This window comes from Arvicanthis niloticus, chromosome 16 (genome assembly GCF_011762505.2).
Source record: "Arvicanthis niloticus isolate mArvNil1 chromosome 16, mArvNil1.pat.X, whole genome shotgun sequence".
Lineage (NCBI taxonomy): Eukaryota > Metazoa > Chordata > Mammalia > Rodentia > Muridae > Arvicanthis > Arvicanthis niloticus.
In genome coordinates this window covers 63,967,596-63,985,560 of record NC_047673.1, presented here as the reverse complement: position 1 = coordinate 63,985,560, position 17,965 = coordinate 63,967,596, and the positions used below count along the sequence as shown (strand labels likewise).

The window sequence follows — 17,965 nt, the reverse complement described above, 5'->3', positions numbered from 1 at the left end:
CTATACCCAGGTTGGCCATACCTGCCAGCATGCCTCCTCTTTCAGTCCCTCAGTGTTCCCTGTGTTTTAAAGTGCTTTCCTGATACACAGAAATGGAGTAGGATACTGAGGAGGTGGTCAAAGTTCCAGGATTGTCTTCAGTGCCTGTTATTAGGCAAAAAGAAGAGCTTCTAGCCCGAACTCTTGTTGTTTAGCAATGTTTGAGATGATATTCCTGTGGCTGCTGACCTAACCCTTTTGCAAAAAAGCTCTATTTTTTAGAAAATATTTTGAATTAAAATCTTCAAAATGTTCCTAATTAGAAAACTCAACTAGAGCACTGAATGCTTTGAATGCATTTTCCAGAAGTATAATATCTTTATCTACCATATATAATTTGTGTTAACTAGAATCACTAGGTTATGATTTACAGACATTTTAAGTAAATATTAGGTAAATATATATTTCATCCTTTAGCTAGGCTATAGTATGGCAACCATTGTTTATATCTGTCCTTTCTATCCAGTGGAATTGCTCCTTATGATCTGTCTGAACAATATCGCTTTATACAATGTGTGTTTTATGTAGACACCAAAAAGAAGAACTGTACCAAAGGAGCCTTCTAATGAAGAAGGACACCATCAAGGTCCCAAACAAGTGATGGTGTTGAAAGTAACAGAACCATTTACATATGACACTGAAGAAGATAAAAGGATGTTTCATGCTACAGTGGCTACTGAGACTGAGTTCTTCAGAGTGAAGGTTTTTGAAGCAGCTCTAAAGAGCAAGTTCATCCCAAGAAATATCATTGAAATATCAGATTATTACGGGTGCAATGGGTTCCTGGAAATACACAAACAATCCTGTGTGTCTGATGTGAACGTTGACCAAACAATGGTTATCTCAAAAACACTGAGACAAAGAGCCATTGCAACTCCAAAAATTTCTCATCTTTTCTCACACACAAAGGGGACATTTGTGAATGGAGAGTTTGCAGTGATTAAGGTCAGCCATTGCATTATTTATAAAATTTCTTCTGCAATTTAAGATTTTAAGTTTTAATTTGTTCAACTGGAATTTGCTCAACTTACTTAAAACAGGAAATCATTGCCTTCCATAGCAGAAAGTGACCAGACAAGGTTTTCTCACTTTAGGGACTGCCATGATCTCTTACCTTTCTTTTACTCCAGGTACAACCAAGAAAATTCTCTAGAAAGAGATTTATCAATAACCTTTGCCATTTTCCTGGCTATGACAATTCTTCTATAGCCACCCTAGTCCCAGATACTGTTCAGTTTATAGCACAGTTTCTTTTAAGATTTTATTTCTTCAATAGCTTTCTTACTTATATTAGGAGCACCTCAATTGTGAATAAAAAGACAAACTCCTAGCTTTGATACAGTTTGAAATGGTGAGTATAAGAAACCAAATATATTATTCTGACCTAGAATGAAGCCATGTCCAACAATCCAGGATTATATCTTTAAAATGTTCTCATTCTCATATTCTTTCTTCTTTTATCAAGATATTTTGATAAGGTGACCATTGTCTTAAATAATGAAAAGGGAATTTTAACAGAAAAGTTTAATTTCAGAGTTTATAACTGTACACAATAAAGTGGAGAAATTTAAAGATTTCTATAATTTTGGAGTGTTTTTTTAAGTGCCAATGCACCAATTCATTTGTATGCTTGTTCAATGGATGATTTCTTAATTTCATGTATATGAATATAGTCGGGGCTTTTTTTTTTTTTTTTTTTTTACTTTTTATCTATGCTATCTTTGACTGTGCTCGTACATTAAGTTACACAGTAAGTAAACTAAGTGGGATACAAACTAAAACAGCAAAAACAAATGCTGTAGTGACTTAACTTTTGTGATATTTGGAGTAGAGTGAATCAAGGTGTGCACTGAGTAAATGTGAAGCATTTTTAAAGGAGTTGTATGTGTATGAATATGTGTGTACACATGTGTGTACATGTATGTACATGTGTTTGCATGTATGTGTGCTTGTGTGTGCATGTATATGCATGTATGTATGCATGTGTGTGTGCATGTATATATGTGTATGTGCATTTGTGTATATATATCTCTGTATGTGTTTGTGTATCTATTTCTTATGTTATTTATTTCTTTTTGTCTGTTTTGTTTTATCCTTGTTTCTTTGTCTTTTTAAACTGCCTGTTTGTTTTTTTAATTGAGAGATGTAGAGATGGCAGAGTGGGTAGGTGAGAAGTATCTGAGAGGAGGTTGGTAAAGGGAAACTATGATCAGATTATATTATATGAAAATAACTTTATTTTCAATAAAAGTTTAAAATAAGTAAAATAAAGTAGGCTTATAATAGTGTTCCCCAACCTCACAATGAACCACAAGTAACCTTCTTAGGCCTCTTAGATAAACCTACAAAACCTGCAATGGTAATCAGATTGGTTCTGTTGCTTACTTCTGGTTTTTTCTTTTCCATTTTTGACCCTTTTCATGGGATCCTTAATAAATCTCAGCTATTCTGATATGTTACCACTAGTGCATAGAAAGACACTTATTCTTCCCAGTAGATAAAGACCACAAGCCAGTAAAGCTTAAGAGTGGTTCTCAAGGGCTGGAGAGATGGTTCAATCATTAAAGGCTAGGCTCACAAAACCTCAAGAGTGATTTCCAAGAAAAGGTTTGTTCACTGAAATAGCCTAAATTATTTTGTTCCTGTAATTTTACTTTTTCAGTATTTATTTTGTCTGTGAGGGTTGAGAAAAAACACAAAGGTCATGGAACTAGTTTTGAGGTTGGAAGGCAAGTTTCAGGAATGAGTTCTCTCCCTCTACCATGAGTCCTGGTAATTGAGCCCAGGTCAATTGAGCCAGGTGCTTGAACACAAGCACCCTTGACCACTGAGCCATCTCACTGGTGCTTGTACCTGCAATTCTAAACCTAAGAGCTAAAGTTGCCTTGTTGTGGACAGGTTTATGTTGACACATTTTATTTCTCATAGATGTAACACACTTTAACATATTTCCTAGAAGATTCAATGTTAATTTGTTTTTTTTTTTTTCAGAAAACTGAAAGGAATAACTCCATTTACTATGGAATTGAAGATGATACAGGGAAAATGGAAGTGGTGGTTTATGGACGACTCACCAATATCAACTGTGAACCAGGCAGTAAACTTAGACTTGTCTGCTTTGAATTGAATTCCACTGAAAATACGTGGCAGCTGAAGTCTGTAAAGCACAGTTACATGCAGGTACGTGCTGTAGGAAACACTGTTCTTCCTAAGAATTGTATATATTTTTAATACTCTAGTAAAGCTTGGCTTTTGACATTACATAGAAAATCCAATAGGTGGAGGAAAAATTAAGGTTTGGTCATTTAACGTAAGTTTATTTATATTATTTTATAAAGGTTTTTAAATCATAATAAGGAAAACAAATTCAGAAAGACTCAAACATTGTTAAATGTTTAGCTAATTGATTTAAAAGCAAACTATCCCATTTATCAAAGCAAAGAGAGTATTTGAAAAGAAAATTAGGGTGACCAAAGATTAAACACAAAGGACCTCAGGCTCTTCATTTATAACATGGAAATACTTTCTGTTGCAGAGGATCATGAACAGAAATAATAAGTTCCCATGAATGCCCAGAGAAAATCAGATGACAGGGTATTGCAATAAATCTCTAACCCCAAAAAGCCTGTGCAAAGAACACACCACACCACTCAATTAAAATATTTATAAGCTGCATAGCTGTATTGGGCAGATAAACCATGACACTATTCCCCAGCTATGAGATCACTTGCTACTTGCCGATTCTCCAGGACCTGTGGTTCTGCTCCATCTTCTTTCTGCCTCCTCTTCTGTCTTCCTCTGTCTCCTCCTTCTTCTAGTCTGCCTCTCTCCCTCCTCTCTTCTCTCTCTAAAACCTCCTGCCTCAACTTCCCCTGACACTGCCCAATCACAGGCAGTTTATTTGGACTTTATTTGACCAGTTAAAATGGGGAGAAAGTTCACAAGAAATCATCTGAGTAGTAAACCACTCCTCATTGTGACAGCCCTCTTGAGGAAGTGGAATTAATATCAAAATAAAACAGCACAAGGACAATCCACAACAAGCTGCTAAAATCCACCCTCCTTGTCTTACTTACACACATCTGTGTGGGATTCATTTTACACACACACACACACACACACACAAAACCTATTACAATGTAAACAAAAGAAACATAAGTGACTTCATTCACATAGAAATGCTCTTACACTATCATTGTTCTCCAAACCATCAGCCATTAGTCAAAATTCCAATCCTTCCCCCATAGCAGCAAAGCTTTTTTTCCCTCTTCCCAACCTCCCTGTTCAATGAAACTCTACAACTCAGTCCTTACCTCAGGCCTTGTAACACTTTCCTTTCTCCTATACCCTCTGTAACATACCTTGATCTTCCACCTATTCTCACATAGTGGGAGTGACTAGCTAATTTTACAATCCCAGGCAAGGAAAGAAAACTGACTCCAAGTACAGAGATTCACTTAAGAGAAGAGTAAGAAAAGGGCATATGAGACTTGTGGTGAGTAGTCAGTAAGAAAAGAGTGGAAAGAGCTGTATTTCAACTGATCCAATTTCACTGTTTTCTTCTTTAAGGTCATCAGTGCTAGAAGGTAAAGAAAAGCCACTCACCACAGATTCAGTTATGAGAACCTGTCTGGAACCATACTTCCAAAAACATGGATGCTAATGATACTGTTTATGGAGATAAGATTCAAATACAGAAAATAGATGTGCATATGGCCTGTTGAAATACCAGCCCTATAAAAACCAGCTTTTAAGTCTAGGAAATGGTGTTTTCTTATATTCTTTATGCATTTTTCTATTATTTAAATTCCATATTGTGTCTATATAACTTCTATAATTGTTGATTTGTAAATTTTTATACCTAAAACTTTTTTTAAAAAACCCAAATTTTCTGTAAAGCAGTGTGCCTTTGGGAATATCTTTTAACAATTTAACCATTTGGGAATTGCTGTAAGATAAAATGATTCTCAGATAAAACTGGAGAACACAGGCTTCAAATGTGATGTTTAAGGACAAAGCATGTCAGGAACAAATAAACTATGTGTTTTCTGCCCATAAAAACCAAGGTATTAATAAGATGGAAAGAAGGTTGAACTCAGACTTGAGTGTAGCTTCCAAAACTAATATCCTGAGGACAGGATAAAGTCTTCATATCCTTTATGCTGAGTAATGTGAGCACATTATAGAGTTTAGTTATTTGGGAAAAAAAATCCCCATATAAGGTGCTTAGGGTGGGGCATATTATTTACAATAGGAATCAATCACATCTTCAGTTCCAGGGTGAAATAAAATCACTGGAAACCTTTAAAGCAAAATGAAGAAGGCTTATGATAAAATAAATCAAAGGAATTAAGAAATTAGTATTCCCAGAGAGGCCTTTCTAGGGTATTGCTTACTTCTCTCACTACTATGAAAACTTGCTTGATAAAGCAACTGAAGGAACAATAAGTTTATTTTTGTCCATGGTTTAATGGTGGAGAAGGGTCAGATGGCTGGCCATGTGCCTGCAGCAGGAAGAGAGAGGTAAATTCTAGAGTTAACATCACCCCCTTCCCTTCTTTTCTTCCTCCCTTCCTCCCTCACCCTTTATCTTCACTATCTTCAGTTAAGGATCTGAACCTATTGAATGATACCACCCACACTTAAGATGAGTGTTTGCAAATTCCTTAATGCAGTCTAGAAAACTTCTCTAGCACATGCTCAAAGGATTCAGCCAGGTGATTCAATCAATATTCACAGTCACACAGGGCAATGATGTGAAATGGAGATAAGGAGCATAGATAGGGGTTTGACAGCAGAAATATAGGCAGGAAGACACAAGAGCTAAGGTTGAGTGCCTCTCTCACCTTATAAATCCTTGTCTTAGTCCCCATTCTAATGATCCTGGAAATCTGAGCTTAACAGGATGTGTTTAATTCACTGTCTCTTCTCATTTATGGATTAATGTCACTAGAAAGCATTTGTGGACAGAACTTCATTTGTTTTTCTTTTATTATTTCTTGTGCTTTAGCTTTGCTCTTCCAGCATGTGAGGGACAGACAGACTGTAGTGTAGCACCTTGACACTCCACTCTTCTTGTCAAATAACCACGATGCACTTTCCAGCTTGTGATCATTGTCAACATCTACTGTGTACACAAAACAGTCTGCAAACAATACGCCAGAAACCTATTGGCAATGTGGGCACCCACATACATCAGATAGCAAATATATATGCTATGAACCTTGAAAATGATTACCGTCCTTAGAAATACTTTCATTAAAATCTTATGTATATTCAAATATGTCACAGAACCTTCTTGATACCATGAAAGATGGCTGGCTTAGTCCATCCTAAACTGATTTGAGTAAATGTATGTCCAGACAAACTGTGTCTTTAAACTGAACTTTGATGATGGATATCCTGTTTACCATCTCCTTACTATGTATACATGTGTACATAATCAAAATAAACTGCTCTGTGGAAAGGGACATGCATGAGGAGTCAATGTCCACCTAATCTAAGCCCATCAGCTGAAATAGACTCACCTGTGTTACATCCCTTCAGCAAAACAACTTCTTGTCTTGAACTTTATGAAAGAAACTCCAAGCAAAAACTGGAGCCAGTGAATACCTTTACTTATGTGGCCCACAATTGCTTGTCACAATACTGCTTTCTGAACTGTACTGTCATTTTGCTTTGAATAAAGTTTCACTGCTTCTGTACAAATCTGTGTGAGCCTTTACCCCAGATCTTTGAAGAAAAGGGCAAAATTTTGGAAATCTCTGGCTTAGCCTCTGACCATCACTGTATCCATAACAACGATACAGAAAAAAAAAGAAAATTCTCATCAAATACCAAAGATTAGGTCTTGGATTTCCAGGCTTCCAGAAATGTGAGTAATGTATTTATTCTTCTTATATAACATTCTATCTGTAGTGTGCTAATACAATACAAAACAGACTTAGACAGAATGAAACTGTGTCTTCCATAATAAGGCAACACAGAGAATTGTATCTTATATAAACCATATATATATATATATATATATATGGTATATATGGTTTATATAAGATACATATATATAATATATATATATATATATATATATATATATTATATATATATATATATATATTCTATGAATGCTATGCAATAAAGACAAGCGTGACAGAGTCTATCAATATACAATGGGCTGGAACTATCATATATCTACATTGTGTGACAATATTCCTGAGAAGATATAAATAAATGTCTAAACACCCCAGGCCAAAGTTCGTATACCACCAAACTTCAATTTGGTGAACCAACAGGATTCATTTTTATTGTGGTTCTTACAAGAATATTGATGAGGCATTACTTACAGGAGCAGAAATGACCCAAAGAAAGCAATGTCACCAGTCTACCCCAAAGTGAGTATCAGCTTACAACAGCTAGAAATCTGGGGTATGCTCCACAGCCTGCAGACAGTACAATGAACTGGAGAGTGCCCTCCTAGGGAAATTCAGTGGCTCTAAGCCTTTTTCAGACAGCTTGGTTCATCTCCACTCTTTCCAGGCTTATTTAGCTTGTCCTAGGGTTTCTATCAACATGCCTGACAGCTTATACATCTTGGGAGAGAGAAGACACTACTATATCTGGTTTCCAGGACTTCCTGAAGTCTCTAAGTTGTTCACTTCTTGGCCTTAATGCTCCTCCAGGCAGAATGGGAAGCTTCACCCATTCTTAGAATACCCTGCTATTCTACATCCTTTGTAACACCCTTTGTGTCTTAACAACGTTTCCTCTAAGGTGAAAGATTTTGATCTGGGAGGAAACTGTTATATAACAGTCCCTATAATGTTTACATGAGGACTCACCTTCTCTCCTGCCTTTAGTTTTGCCATTCAAAGTTCAGAGAAAGACCAATGACAATGTTATCAATTTCTTCTGTGACTTTTGGGCAAAAAAAAAGTAGAAATGCCCAACACAATGATAGCATGATCACTACAGTGGTAACAGTGGTAACCAATTGCTTCCAGTCTGGATTTGAGGCTTGCTACACAACAGAGATTCATACCTAGCATTAAACATGCCAAAACCTCTCACCTAGAGGCCAGTAGGCCCTAGAGAGAAACCATATAATGTATTGACAGTTTCCCTTTAAAATATTCATGTTTCTATCCACAGATTAGTGCTACTCTCAGCCTTGGTCAGAGAAGATGTTTTTTACAGTGAGTTGCTATTAATTCCAATGACTCGAAGCTAGGAACTCAGTTAGCAGGTATTGGGCTCTCTTCTTTAATTGGGACTTCTTTGAGCAAAAAGAATGCCAGTGACTTAGGCAGCCAAAAACCCTTATATCAATGCTGGCTGTTTAGAACACTATACATATAAATTGAGAAAACTGCATAATTTTAGGTTATGTCTTCAGCTCTCAAAAGTGCAGCTCCAATAATTTTATTTCAAATACTTTATTTCAGGCTTCTGTTATTTTTTTCTGTCATAAAACTTGAAGAATCTACATGAACTGGGAATCATTTCAATGTAAACCAGAGCAAGAGCCCTTTCTCAACACCAACTTTAACATTTTCTGATGCAAGTGAAATTCTGACTTTTGAAAGATTTTCAGTAATTGCTTTTAACAGCCTTCTGTCTTTTCAGAAGCCTCTAGAAACTCACTTGGGTTAAAAATGTCCCCAGGCTCTTCAACATCACCTTCCCAGAATTTTCCAGTGTTTTCAGCCTCAGACACCAGCATGCATCTGAACTCTACTGTGCCTTCTACACTGTCCAGTGAGCCTTTAGCAACATTGACAAAGAAAGCCCAGCTCATAAAGATACCTCCTCCAGCAACAGCATCCAGCATTCTCCTGGCTTCACATGCAACTCCACCAACAGCATCCAGCAGTCTCCTGACACCACAGTTGTCTTCAGCAACAACATCCAGAGCTCTTCATGCTATTCCAGGGTCTACAGCAACATATCACAGCAATCCATCCAAGGTAATGACCTTCTCTTCTCACAATGCAATAAGAGATTAGCACAACTTAGAAGGCTTCTTCATTAGTCTTTTATTCAAATAATTACTAATTTTTATTGTGTATAGTTACTGATCCTTCTCTAAATTCAATTGTAAAATATATTGTACACTCTACTGTTAGCTATTATCTAAGTCAATGATCACCCAGTCATTCCTATTTGATAAGGAGTTTAGATACTTGATTTAATTTTACACCTTGCATTTTGTGTTAAGTGTAGTTTTCATATTGTGAACCACTGCTTACTATAGCAGAAATGTACTTCCTGATGATAGAACACACTGATGAGGACTCAGAGTAAAACCCTGCCACCCACAGGGTGAAGTCTGTATACATTTCTAGGTAAGACCACAGAGAATGCTGCTAGTTTGTAGTTACCTCCCTGTGCCTTCCTATACCCAGGTTGGCCATACCTGTCAGCATGCCTCCTCTTTCAGTCCCTCAGTGTTACCTGTGTTTAAAGTGCTTTCCTGATACACAGAAATGGAGTAGGATACTGAGGAGGTGGTCAAAGTTCTAGGATTTTCTTCAATGCCTGTTATTAGGCAAAAAGAAGAGCTTCTAGCCCGAACCCTTGTTGTTTAGCAGTGTTTGAGATGATATTCCTGTGGCTGCTGACCTAACCCTTTTGCAAAAAAAGCTCTATTTTTTTAGAAAATATTTTGAATTAAAATCTTCAAAATGTTCCTAATTAGAAAACTCAACTAGAGCACTGAAGGCTTTGAATGCATTTTCCAGAAGTATAATATCTTTATCTACCATATATAATTTGTGTTAACTAGAATCACTAGGTTATGATTTACAGAAATTTTAAGTAAATATTTAGGTAAATATACATGTCTAGGTTGTAGTATGGCAACCATTGTTTATATCTGTCCTTTCTATCCAGTGGGATTGTTCCTTATGATCTGTCTGAACAATATCATTTTATCCAAAGTGTGTTTTATGTAGACACCAAGGAGAGGAACTGTACCAAAGGAATCTTCTAAGGAAGCAGGTCACCATCAAGGTCCCAAACAAGTGATGGTGTTGAAAGTAACAGAACCATTTACATATGGCATGAAAGAAGATAGAAGGATGTTTCATGCTACAGTGGCTACTGAGACTGAGTTCTTCAGAGTGAAGGTTTTTGACGCAGCTCTAAGGAGCAAGTTCATCCCAAGAAAGATCATTGCAATATCAGATTATTTCGGGCGCAATGGGTTCCTGGAGATATACAAACCTTCCTGTGTGTCTGATGTGAACGTTGACCAAACAATGGTTATCTCAAAAACACTGAGAGAAAGAGCCATTGCAACTCCAAAAATTTCTCATCCTTTCTTAGAAACAAAGGGGACATTTGTGAATGGAGAGTTTGCAGTGATTAAGGTCAGCCATTGCATTATTTATAAAATTTCTTCTGCAATCTAGGATTTTAAGTTTTAATTTGTTCAACTGGAATTTGCTCAACTTACTTAAAACAGGAAATCATAAAAGAGACCAGGCAAGGTTTTCTCACTTTGGGGACTGCCATGGTCTCTTCTCCTCCAATCACCACCAGGAAAATTTTCTAGAAAGAGATTTATCAATAACCTTTGCCATTTTCCTGGCTATGACAATCCATCGATAGCCACCCTAGTCCCAGATACTGTTCAGTTTATAGCACATTTTCTTTTAGATTTTATTTCTTCAATAGCTTTCTTACTTATATTAGGAGCACCTCAATTGTGAATAAAAAGACAAACTCCTAGCTTTGATACAGTTTGAAATGGTGAGTATAAGAAACCAAATAGATTATTCTGACCTAGAATGAAACCATGTCCAACAAGCCAGGATTATATCTTTAAAATGTTCTCATTCTCATATTTTTTTTCTTCTTTTATCAAGATATTTTGATAAAGTGACCATTGTCTTAAATAATTAAAGGGAAGTTTAACAGAAAAGGTTAATTTCAGAGTTTATAACTATACACAATAAAGTGGGGAAATTTAAAGATTTCTATAACTTTGGAGTGTTTCTTTAAGTGCCAAAGCACCAATTCATTTGTATGCTTGTTCAATGGATGATTTCTTAATTCCGTGTATATGAATATAGTCATGGCTTTTTTACTTTTTATCTATGCTATCTTTGACTGTGCTGGTACATTAAGTTACACAATAAGTAAACTAAGTGGGATACAAACTAAAACATCAGAAATAAATGCTGTAGTGACTTAACATTTGTGAGATTTGGAGTAGAGTGAATCAAGGTGTGCACTGAGCAAATGTGACCCATTTTTAAAGAAGTTGTGTGTATATGAATGTGTGTGTACACATGTGTGTGCATGTATGTACAAGTGTGTGCATGTGTATGCACATATGTGTGCATGTGTATGTGCATGTATGTATGTGTATGTGCATGTGTGTGCATATGTGTCTATCTATATATCTGTGTATGTGTCTGTGTATCTATTTCTTATGTTATTTCTTTATTTCTCTTTTGTATATTTTGTTTTATCCTTGTTTCTTTCTCTTTTTAAACTGCCTGTTTGTTTTTTTAATTGAGAGATGTAGAGATGGCAGAGTGGGTAGGTGAGAAGTATCTGAGAGGAGGTAGGTAAAGGAAAACTATGATCAGAATATAGTATATGAAAATAACTTCATTTTCAATAAAAGATTGAAAAAAATGAAATAAAGTAGGCTTATAATAATGTCCCCCAACCTCACAATGAACCACAAGTAAACTTCTCAGGCCTCTTGGATAAACCTACAAAACCTGAAATGGTAATCAGATTGGTTTTGTTGCTTACTTCTGGTATTTTTTTTTCCATTTCTGACCCTTTTCATGAGATCCTTAATAAATCTCAGCTATTCTGATATGTTACCACTAGTGTATAGAAAGACACTTATTCTTCCCAGTAGATAAAGACCACAAGCCAGTAAAGTTTAAGAGTGGTTTTCAAGGGCTGGAGAGATGGTTTAGTCATTAAAGGCTAGGCTCACAAAACCTCAAGAGTGATTTCCAAGAAAAGATTTGTTCACTGAAACAACCTAAATTATTTTGTTCCTGTAATTTTACTTTTTCAGTATTTATTTTGTCTGTGATGGTTGAGAAAAAACACAAAGGTAATGAAACTAGTATTGATGTTGGAAGGCAAGTTTCAGGAATGAGTTCTCTCCCTGTACCATGAGTCGTGGTAACTGAGCCCAGGTTATCAGGCTTGACCACAAGCACCCTTGCCCACTGAGCTATCTCACTGGTGCTTGTACCTGCAATTCTAAACCTAAGAGCCAAAGTTGCCTTGTTGGGGACAGGTTTATGTTGACACATTTTATTTCTCATAGATGCCACACTTTGACATATTTCTTAGAAGATTCAATGTTAATTTGGTTTTTTTTTTCAGAAAACTGAAAGGAATAACTTAATTTACTATGAAATTGAAGATGATACAGGGAAAATGGAAGTGGTGGTTTATGGACGACTCACCAATATCAACTGTGAACCAGGCAGTAAAGTTAGACTTGTCTGCTTTGAATTGAATTCCACTAAAAATACGTGGCAGCTGAAGTCTATAAGGCACAGTTACATGCAGGTACATGCTGTAGGAAACACTGTTCTTCCTAAGAATCATATATTTTTAATATTCTAGTAAAGCTTGGCTTTTGACATTACATAGAAAATCCAATAGGAGGAGGAAAAATTAAGGTTTGCTCATTTAACGTAAGTTGATTTATATTATTTTATAAAGGTTTTTAAATCATAATAAGGAAAACAAATTCAGAAAGACTCAAACATTGTTATATGTTTAGCTAATTGATTTAAAAGCAAACTATCCCATTTATCAAAGCAGAGAAAATATTTGAAAAGAAAATTATGGTGACCAAAGACTAAACACAAAGGACCTCAGGCTCTTCATTTATAACATGGAAATACTTTCTGTTGCAGAGCATCATGAACAGAAATCATAAGTTCCCACGAATGCCCAGAGAAAATCAGATGACAAAGTGTTGCAATAAATCTCCAACCCCAAAAATCCTGTGCAAAGAACACACCACACCACTCATTTATAATATTTAAAGCTGCACAGCTAGATTGGGCAGATAAACCATGACACTATTCCTCAGCTATGAGATCACTTGCGACTTGCTGATTCTCCAGGCCACGTGGTTCTGCTCCATCTTCTTTCTGACTCCTCTTCTTCTGTCTTCCTCTGTCTCCTCCTTCTTCTGGTCTGCCTCTCTCCCTCCTCTCTTCTCTCTCTAAAACCTCCAGTCTCAATTTCCCCTTACACTGCCCAATCATAGGCAGTTTATTTGGCCTTTATTTGACAAGTCAAAATGGGGAGAAAGTTCACAAGAAATCATCTCCTCATTGGGACAGCCCTCTTGAGGAAGTAGAATTAACATCAAAATAAAACAGCACAAGGGCAATCCACAACAAGCTGCTAAAATCCACCCTCCTTGTCTTACTTACACACATCTGTGTGGGATTTATTATACACACACACACAACCTATTACAATGTAAACAAAAGAAACATAAGTGTCTTCATTCACATAGAAATGCTCTTACACTATCATTGTTCTCCAAACCATCAGCCATTAGTCAAAATTCCAATCCTTCCCCCATGGCAGCAAAGCTTTTTTTCCCCTCTTCCCAACCTCCCTGTTCAATTAAACTCTACAAATCAGTCCTTACCTCAGGCCTTGTAACACTTTCCTTTCTCCTGTACCCTCTGTAACACACCCTGATCTTCCACCTATGCTCACATAGTAGGAGTGACTAGCTAATTTTACAATCCCAGGCAAGGAAAGAAAACTGACTCCAAGTACAGAGATTCACTTAAGAGCTGAGTAAGAAAAGGGCATATGAGACTTGTGGTGAGTAGTCAGTAAGAAAAGAGTGGAAAGAGCTGTATTTCAACTGATCCAATTTCACTGTTTTCTTCTTTAAGGTCATCAATGCTAGAAGGTGAAGAAAAGCCCCTCACCACAGATTCAGTTATGAGAACCTGTCTGGAACCATACTTCTGAAAACCTGGATGCTAATGATACTGTTTATGGAGATAAGATTCAAATACAGAAAATAGATGTGCATATGGCCTGTTGAAATACCAGCCCTATAAAAACCAGCTTTTAATTCTAGGAAATGGTGCTTTCTTATATTCTTTATGCATTTTTCTATTATCTAAATTCCATATTCTGTCTATATAACTTCTATAATTGTTGATTTGTAAATTTTTATACCTAAAACTTTAAAAAAAAAAAAAACAAATTTTCTGTAAAGCAGTGTTCCTTTGGGAATATCTTTTAACCATTTAACCATTTTGGAATTGATGTAAGATAAAATGATTCTCAGATAAAGCTGGAGAACACAGGCTTCAAATGTGATGTTTAAGGACAAAGCATGTCAGGAACAAATAAACTATGTGTTTTCTGCCCATAAAAACCAAGGTATTAATAAGATGGAAAGAAGGTTGAACTCAGACTTGAGTGTAGCTTCCAAAACTAATATCCTGAGGACAGGATAAAGTCTTCATATCCTTTATGCTGAGTAATGTGAGCACATTATAGAGTTTAGTTATTTGGGGAAAAAATCCCCATATAAGGTGCTTAGGGTGGGGCATATTATTTTCAATAGGAATCAATCACATCTTCAGTTCCAGGGTGAAATAAAATCACTGGAAACCTTTAAAGCAAAATGAAGAAGGCTTATGATAAAATAAATCAAAGGAATTAAGAAATTAGTATTCCCAGAGAGGTCTTTCTAGAGTACTGCTTACTTCTCTCACTACTATGAAAACTTATTTGATAAAGCAACTTAAAGAACAATGAGTTTATTTTTGTCCATGGTTTAATGGTGGAGAAGGGTCAGGTGGCTGGCCATGTGCCTGCAGCAGGAAGAGAGAGGTAAATTCTAGAGTTAATATTTCCCCCTTCCCTTCTTTTCTTCCTCCCTTCCTCCCTCACCCTCTATCTTCACTTTCTTCAGTTAAGGATCTGAACCTATTCAATGATACCACCCACACTTAAGATGAGTGTTTGCAAATTCCTTAATGCAGTCTAGAAACCTTCTCTAGCACATGCTCAAAGGATTCAGCCAAGTGATTCCTGATCCCGTCAGGTTTACAATCAATAATCACAGTCACACAGGGCAATGATGTGAAACGGAGATAAGGAGCATAGATAGGGGTTTGACAGCAGAAATATAGGCAGGAAGACACAAGAGCTAAGGTTGAGTGCCTCTCTCACCTTATAAATCCTTGTCTTAGTCCCCATTCTAATGATCCTGGAAATCTGAGCTTAACAGGATGTGTTTAATTCACTGTCTCTTCTCATTTATGGATTAATGTCACTAGAAAGCATGTGTGGACGGAACTTCGTTTGTTTTTCTTTTATTATTTCTTGAGCTTTAGCTTTGCTCTTCCAGCATGTGAGGGACAGACAGACTGTTGTGTAGCACCTTGACACTCCACTCTTCTTGTCAAATAACCATGATGCACTTCCCAGCTTGTGATCATTGTCAACATCTACTGTGTACACAAAACAGTCTGTAAACAATACGCCAGAAACCTATTGGCAACGTGGGCACCCACATACATCAGATAGCAAATATATATGCTATGAACCTTGAAAATGATTACTGTCCTTAGAAATACCTTCATTAAAATCTTATGTATATTCAAATATGTCACACAACCTTCTTGATACCGTGAAAGATGGCTTAGTCCATCCTAAACTGATTTGAGTAAATGTATGTCCAGACAAACTGTGTCTTTAAACTGAATTTTGATGATGGATATCCTGTTTACCATCTCCTTACTATGTATACATGTGTACATAATCAAAATAAACTGCTCTGTGGAAAGGGACATGCATGAGGAGTCAATGTCCACCTAATCTAAGCCCATCAGCTGAAATAGACTCACCTGTGTTACATCCCTTCAGCAAAACAACTTGTCTTGAACTTTATGAAAGAAACTCCAAGCAAAAACTGGAGCCAGTGAATACCTTTACTTATGTGGCCCATAATTGCTTGTCACAATACTGCTTTCTAATTTGTACTGTCATTTTGCTTTGAATAAAGTTTCACTGCTTCTATACAAATCTGTGTGAGCCTTTACCCCACATCTTTGAAGAAAAGGGCAAAATTTTGGAAATCTCTGGCTTAGCCTCTGACCATCACTGTATCCATAACAAAGATACAGAAAAAAAAAAAAGAAAATTCTCATCAAATACCAAAGATTAGGTCTTGGATTTCCAGGCTTCCAGAAATGTGAGTAATGTATTTAATCTCCTTATGTAACACTCTATCTGTAGTGTGCTAATACAATAAAAAACAGACTTAGACAGAATGAAAATGTGTGTTCCATAATAATGCAACACAGAGAATTGTATCTTATATAAACCATATATATATATGGTTTATATAAGATATATATTCTATGAATGCTATGCAATAAAGACAAGCGTGACAGAGTCTATCAATATACAATGGTCTGGAACTATCATATATCTACATTGTGTGACAATATTCCTGAGAAGATATAAATAAATGTCTAAACACCCCAGGCCAAAGTTCGTATACCACCAAAGTTCAATTTGGTGAACCAACAGGATTCATTTTTATTGTGGTTCTTACAAGAATATTGATGAGGCATTACTTACAGGAGCAGAAATGACCCAAAGAAAGCAATGTCACCAGTCTACCCCAAAGTGAGTATCAGCTTACAACAGCTAGAAATCTGGGGTATGCTCCACAGCCTGCAGACAGTACAATGAACTGGAGAGTGCCCTCCTAGGGAAATTCAGTGGCTCTAAGCCTTTTCCAGACAGCTTGGTTCATCTCCACTCTTTCCAGGCTTATTTAGCTTGTCCTAGGGTTTCTATCAACATGCCTGACAGCTTATACATCTTGGGAGGACACCACTATTGTTAGTATTTCGTCTAAACTCCACATCCCCAGTTACCTGGCAATAGCCAGGTATGCTCCTCCCCACAGTTACCTGGCAACAGCCAGGTATGCTCCTCCCCACAGTTACCTGGCAACAGCCAGGTATGCTCCTCCCCACAGTTACCTGGCAACAGCCAGGTAGGCTCCTCCCCACAGTTACCTGGCAACCACCAGGTAGCCTGATCCACTATAAAAGGGGCTGCTTGCCCCCTCCTCTCTCTCTAACTCCCTCTTCTTCTCTTGCTGTCTTACTCTCTTACCCCCCCCAACCCCCTGCTCTTACACCCTCTCTCTCTCTGTCCCCTCCCCCACCTTCCTCTCTCTCCACGTGGTCATGGCCTGCCTCTACTTCTCTCCTTTCCCCACCTTTGCCCTTTCCCCTGAATAAACTTTCTCCCCCTTGGAACCGCATGGTCTGGAGTGGTCTGTTCTGAGCTGCGGTCGGACTTCTTCTTAAAACAACAACAATGGTGCCAAGTGACTCGGATACGAAAACTTCGGGGCAGCTGCTGGATGCTGTAACCAGGCTGCCGGCCTGGCGCAGGCCGGGCCTGGCGCGGGCGTGTGGACACCGGCGGGCAGTTTAAAAGGACCGACGACATGTGGCCTACCGCGGACCATGCTGCGCCACCGCTGCCGGTTGTGGTGGCGCACGCTGTCCGGGAACCGCCACAGCCACTAGCTGTGATGGCCAGGCCAGGCAGGACCGCGGCCGCCACGCGGCTTGGGCCCACCGCTGCCGCTGCAGTTCTGGCCATCACCGACTGCGTTAATTTCCACCGCTGCTGCAGACTAAGTACGCCTGCGGCCCACCACGTGGTACTCCGCCATGTGGCTTAGGCAGCCAGACAGGCCCACACACAGACCTCGTGGTTCCACTCTTCTGATACCAGACTGCATATTTCTTCAAACACACACCGGCTTATTGGTAAGGAAATTCTAATTGGCTGGGAGGGACCCTAGCCGTCCAAATAAGGTCTGGCCAGCCTTTCTTGGGCGGAGAGGTGTTGCCATTTG

At 37.7% G+C, this 17,965-nt stretch overlaps 1 protein-coding gene across 1 annotated transcript in view; it reads left to right on the top strand.

The window, feature by feature from the left end:
• The window catches only part of LOC117721372 (uncharacterized), a 56,409-nt gene extending 40,320 nt beyond the window's left edge, over positions 1-16,089 (top strand). Inside the window, exons 13-18 of the mRNA XM_076913742.1 lie at positions 568-984; positions 3,031-3,219; positions 8,646-9,002; positions 9,990-10,406; positions 12,400-12,588; positions 13,950-16,089. Coding sequence (XP_076769857.1) covers positions 568-984; positions 3,031-3,219; positions 8,646-9,002; positions 9,990-10,406; positions 12,400-12,588; positions 13,950-13,970 — 1,590 coding nt within the window. The 3' untranslated portion in view covers positions 13,971-16,089. The remainder of the gene's footprint in view (positions 1-567; positions 985-3,030; positions 3,220-8,645; positions 9,003-9,989; positions 10,407-12,399; positions 12,589-13,949) is intronic.
• The last annotated feature ends 1,876 nt before the right edge of the window (positions 16,090-17,965 follow it).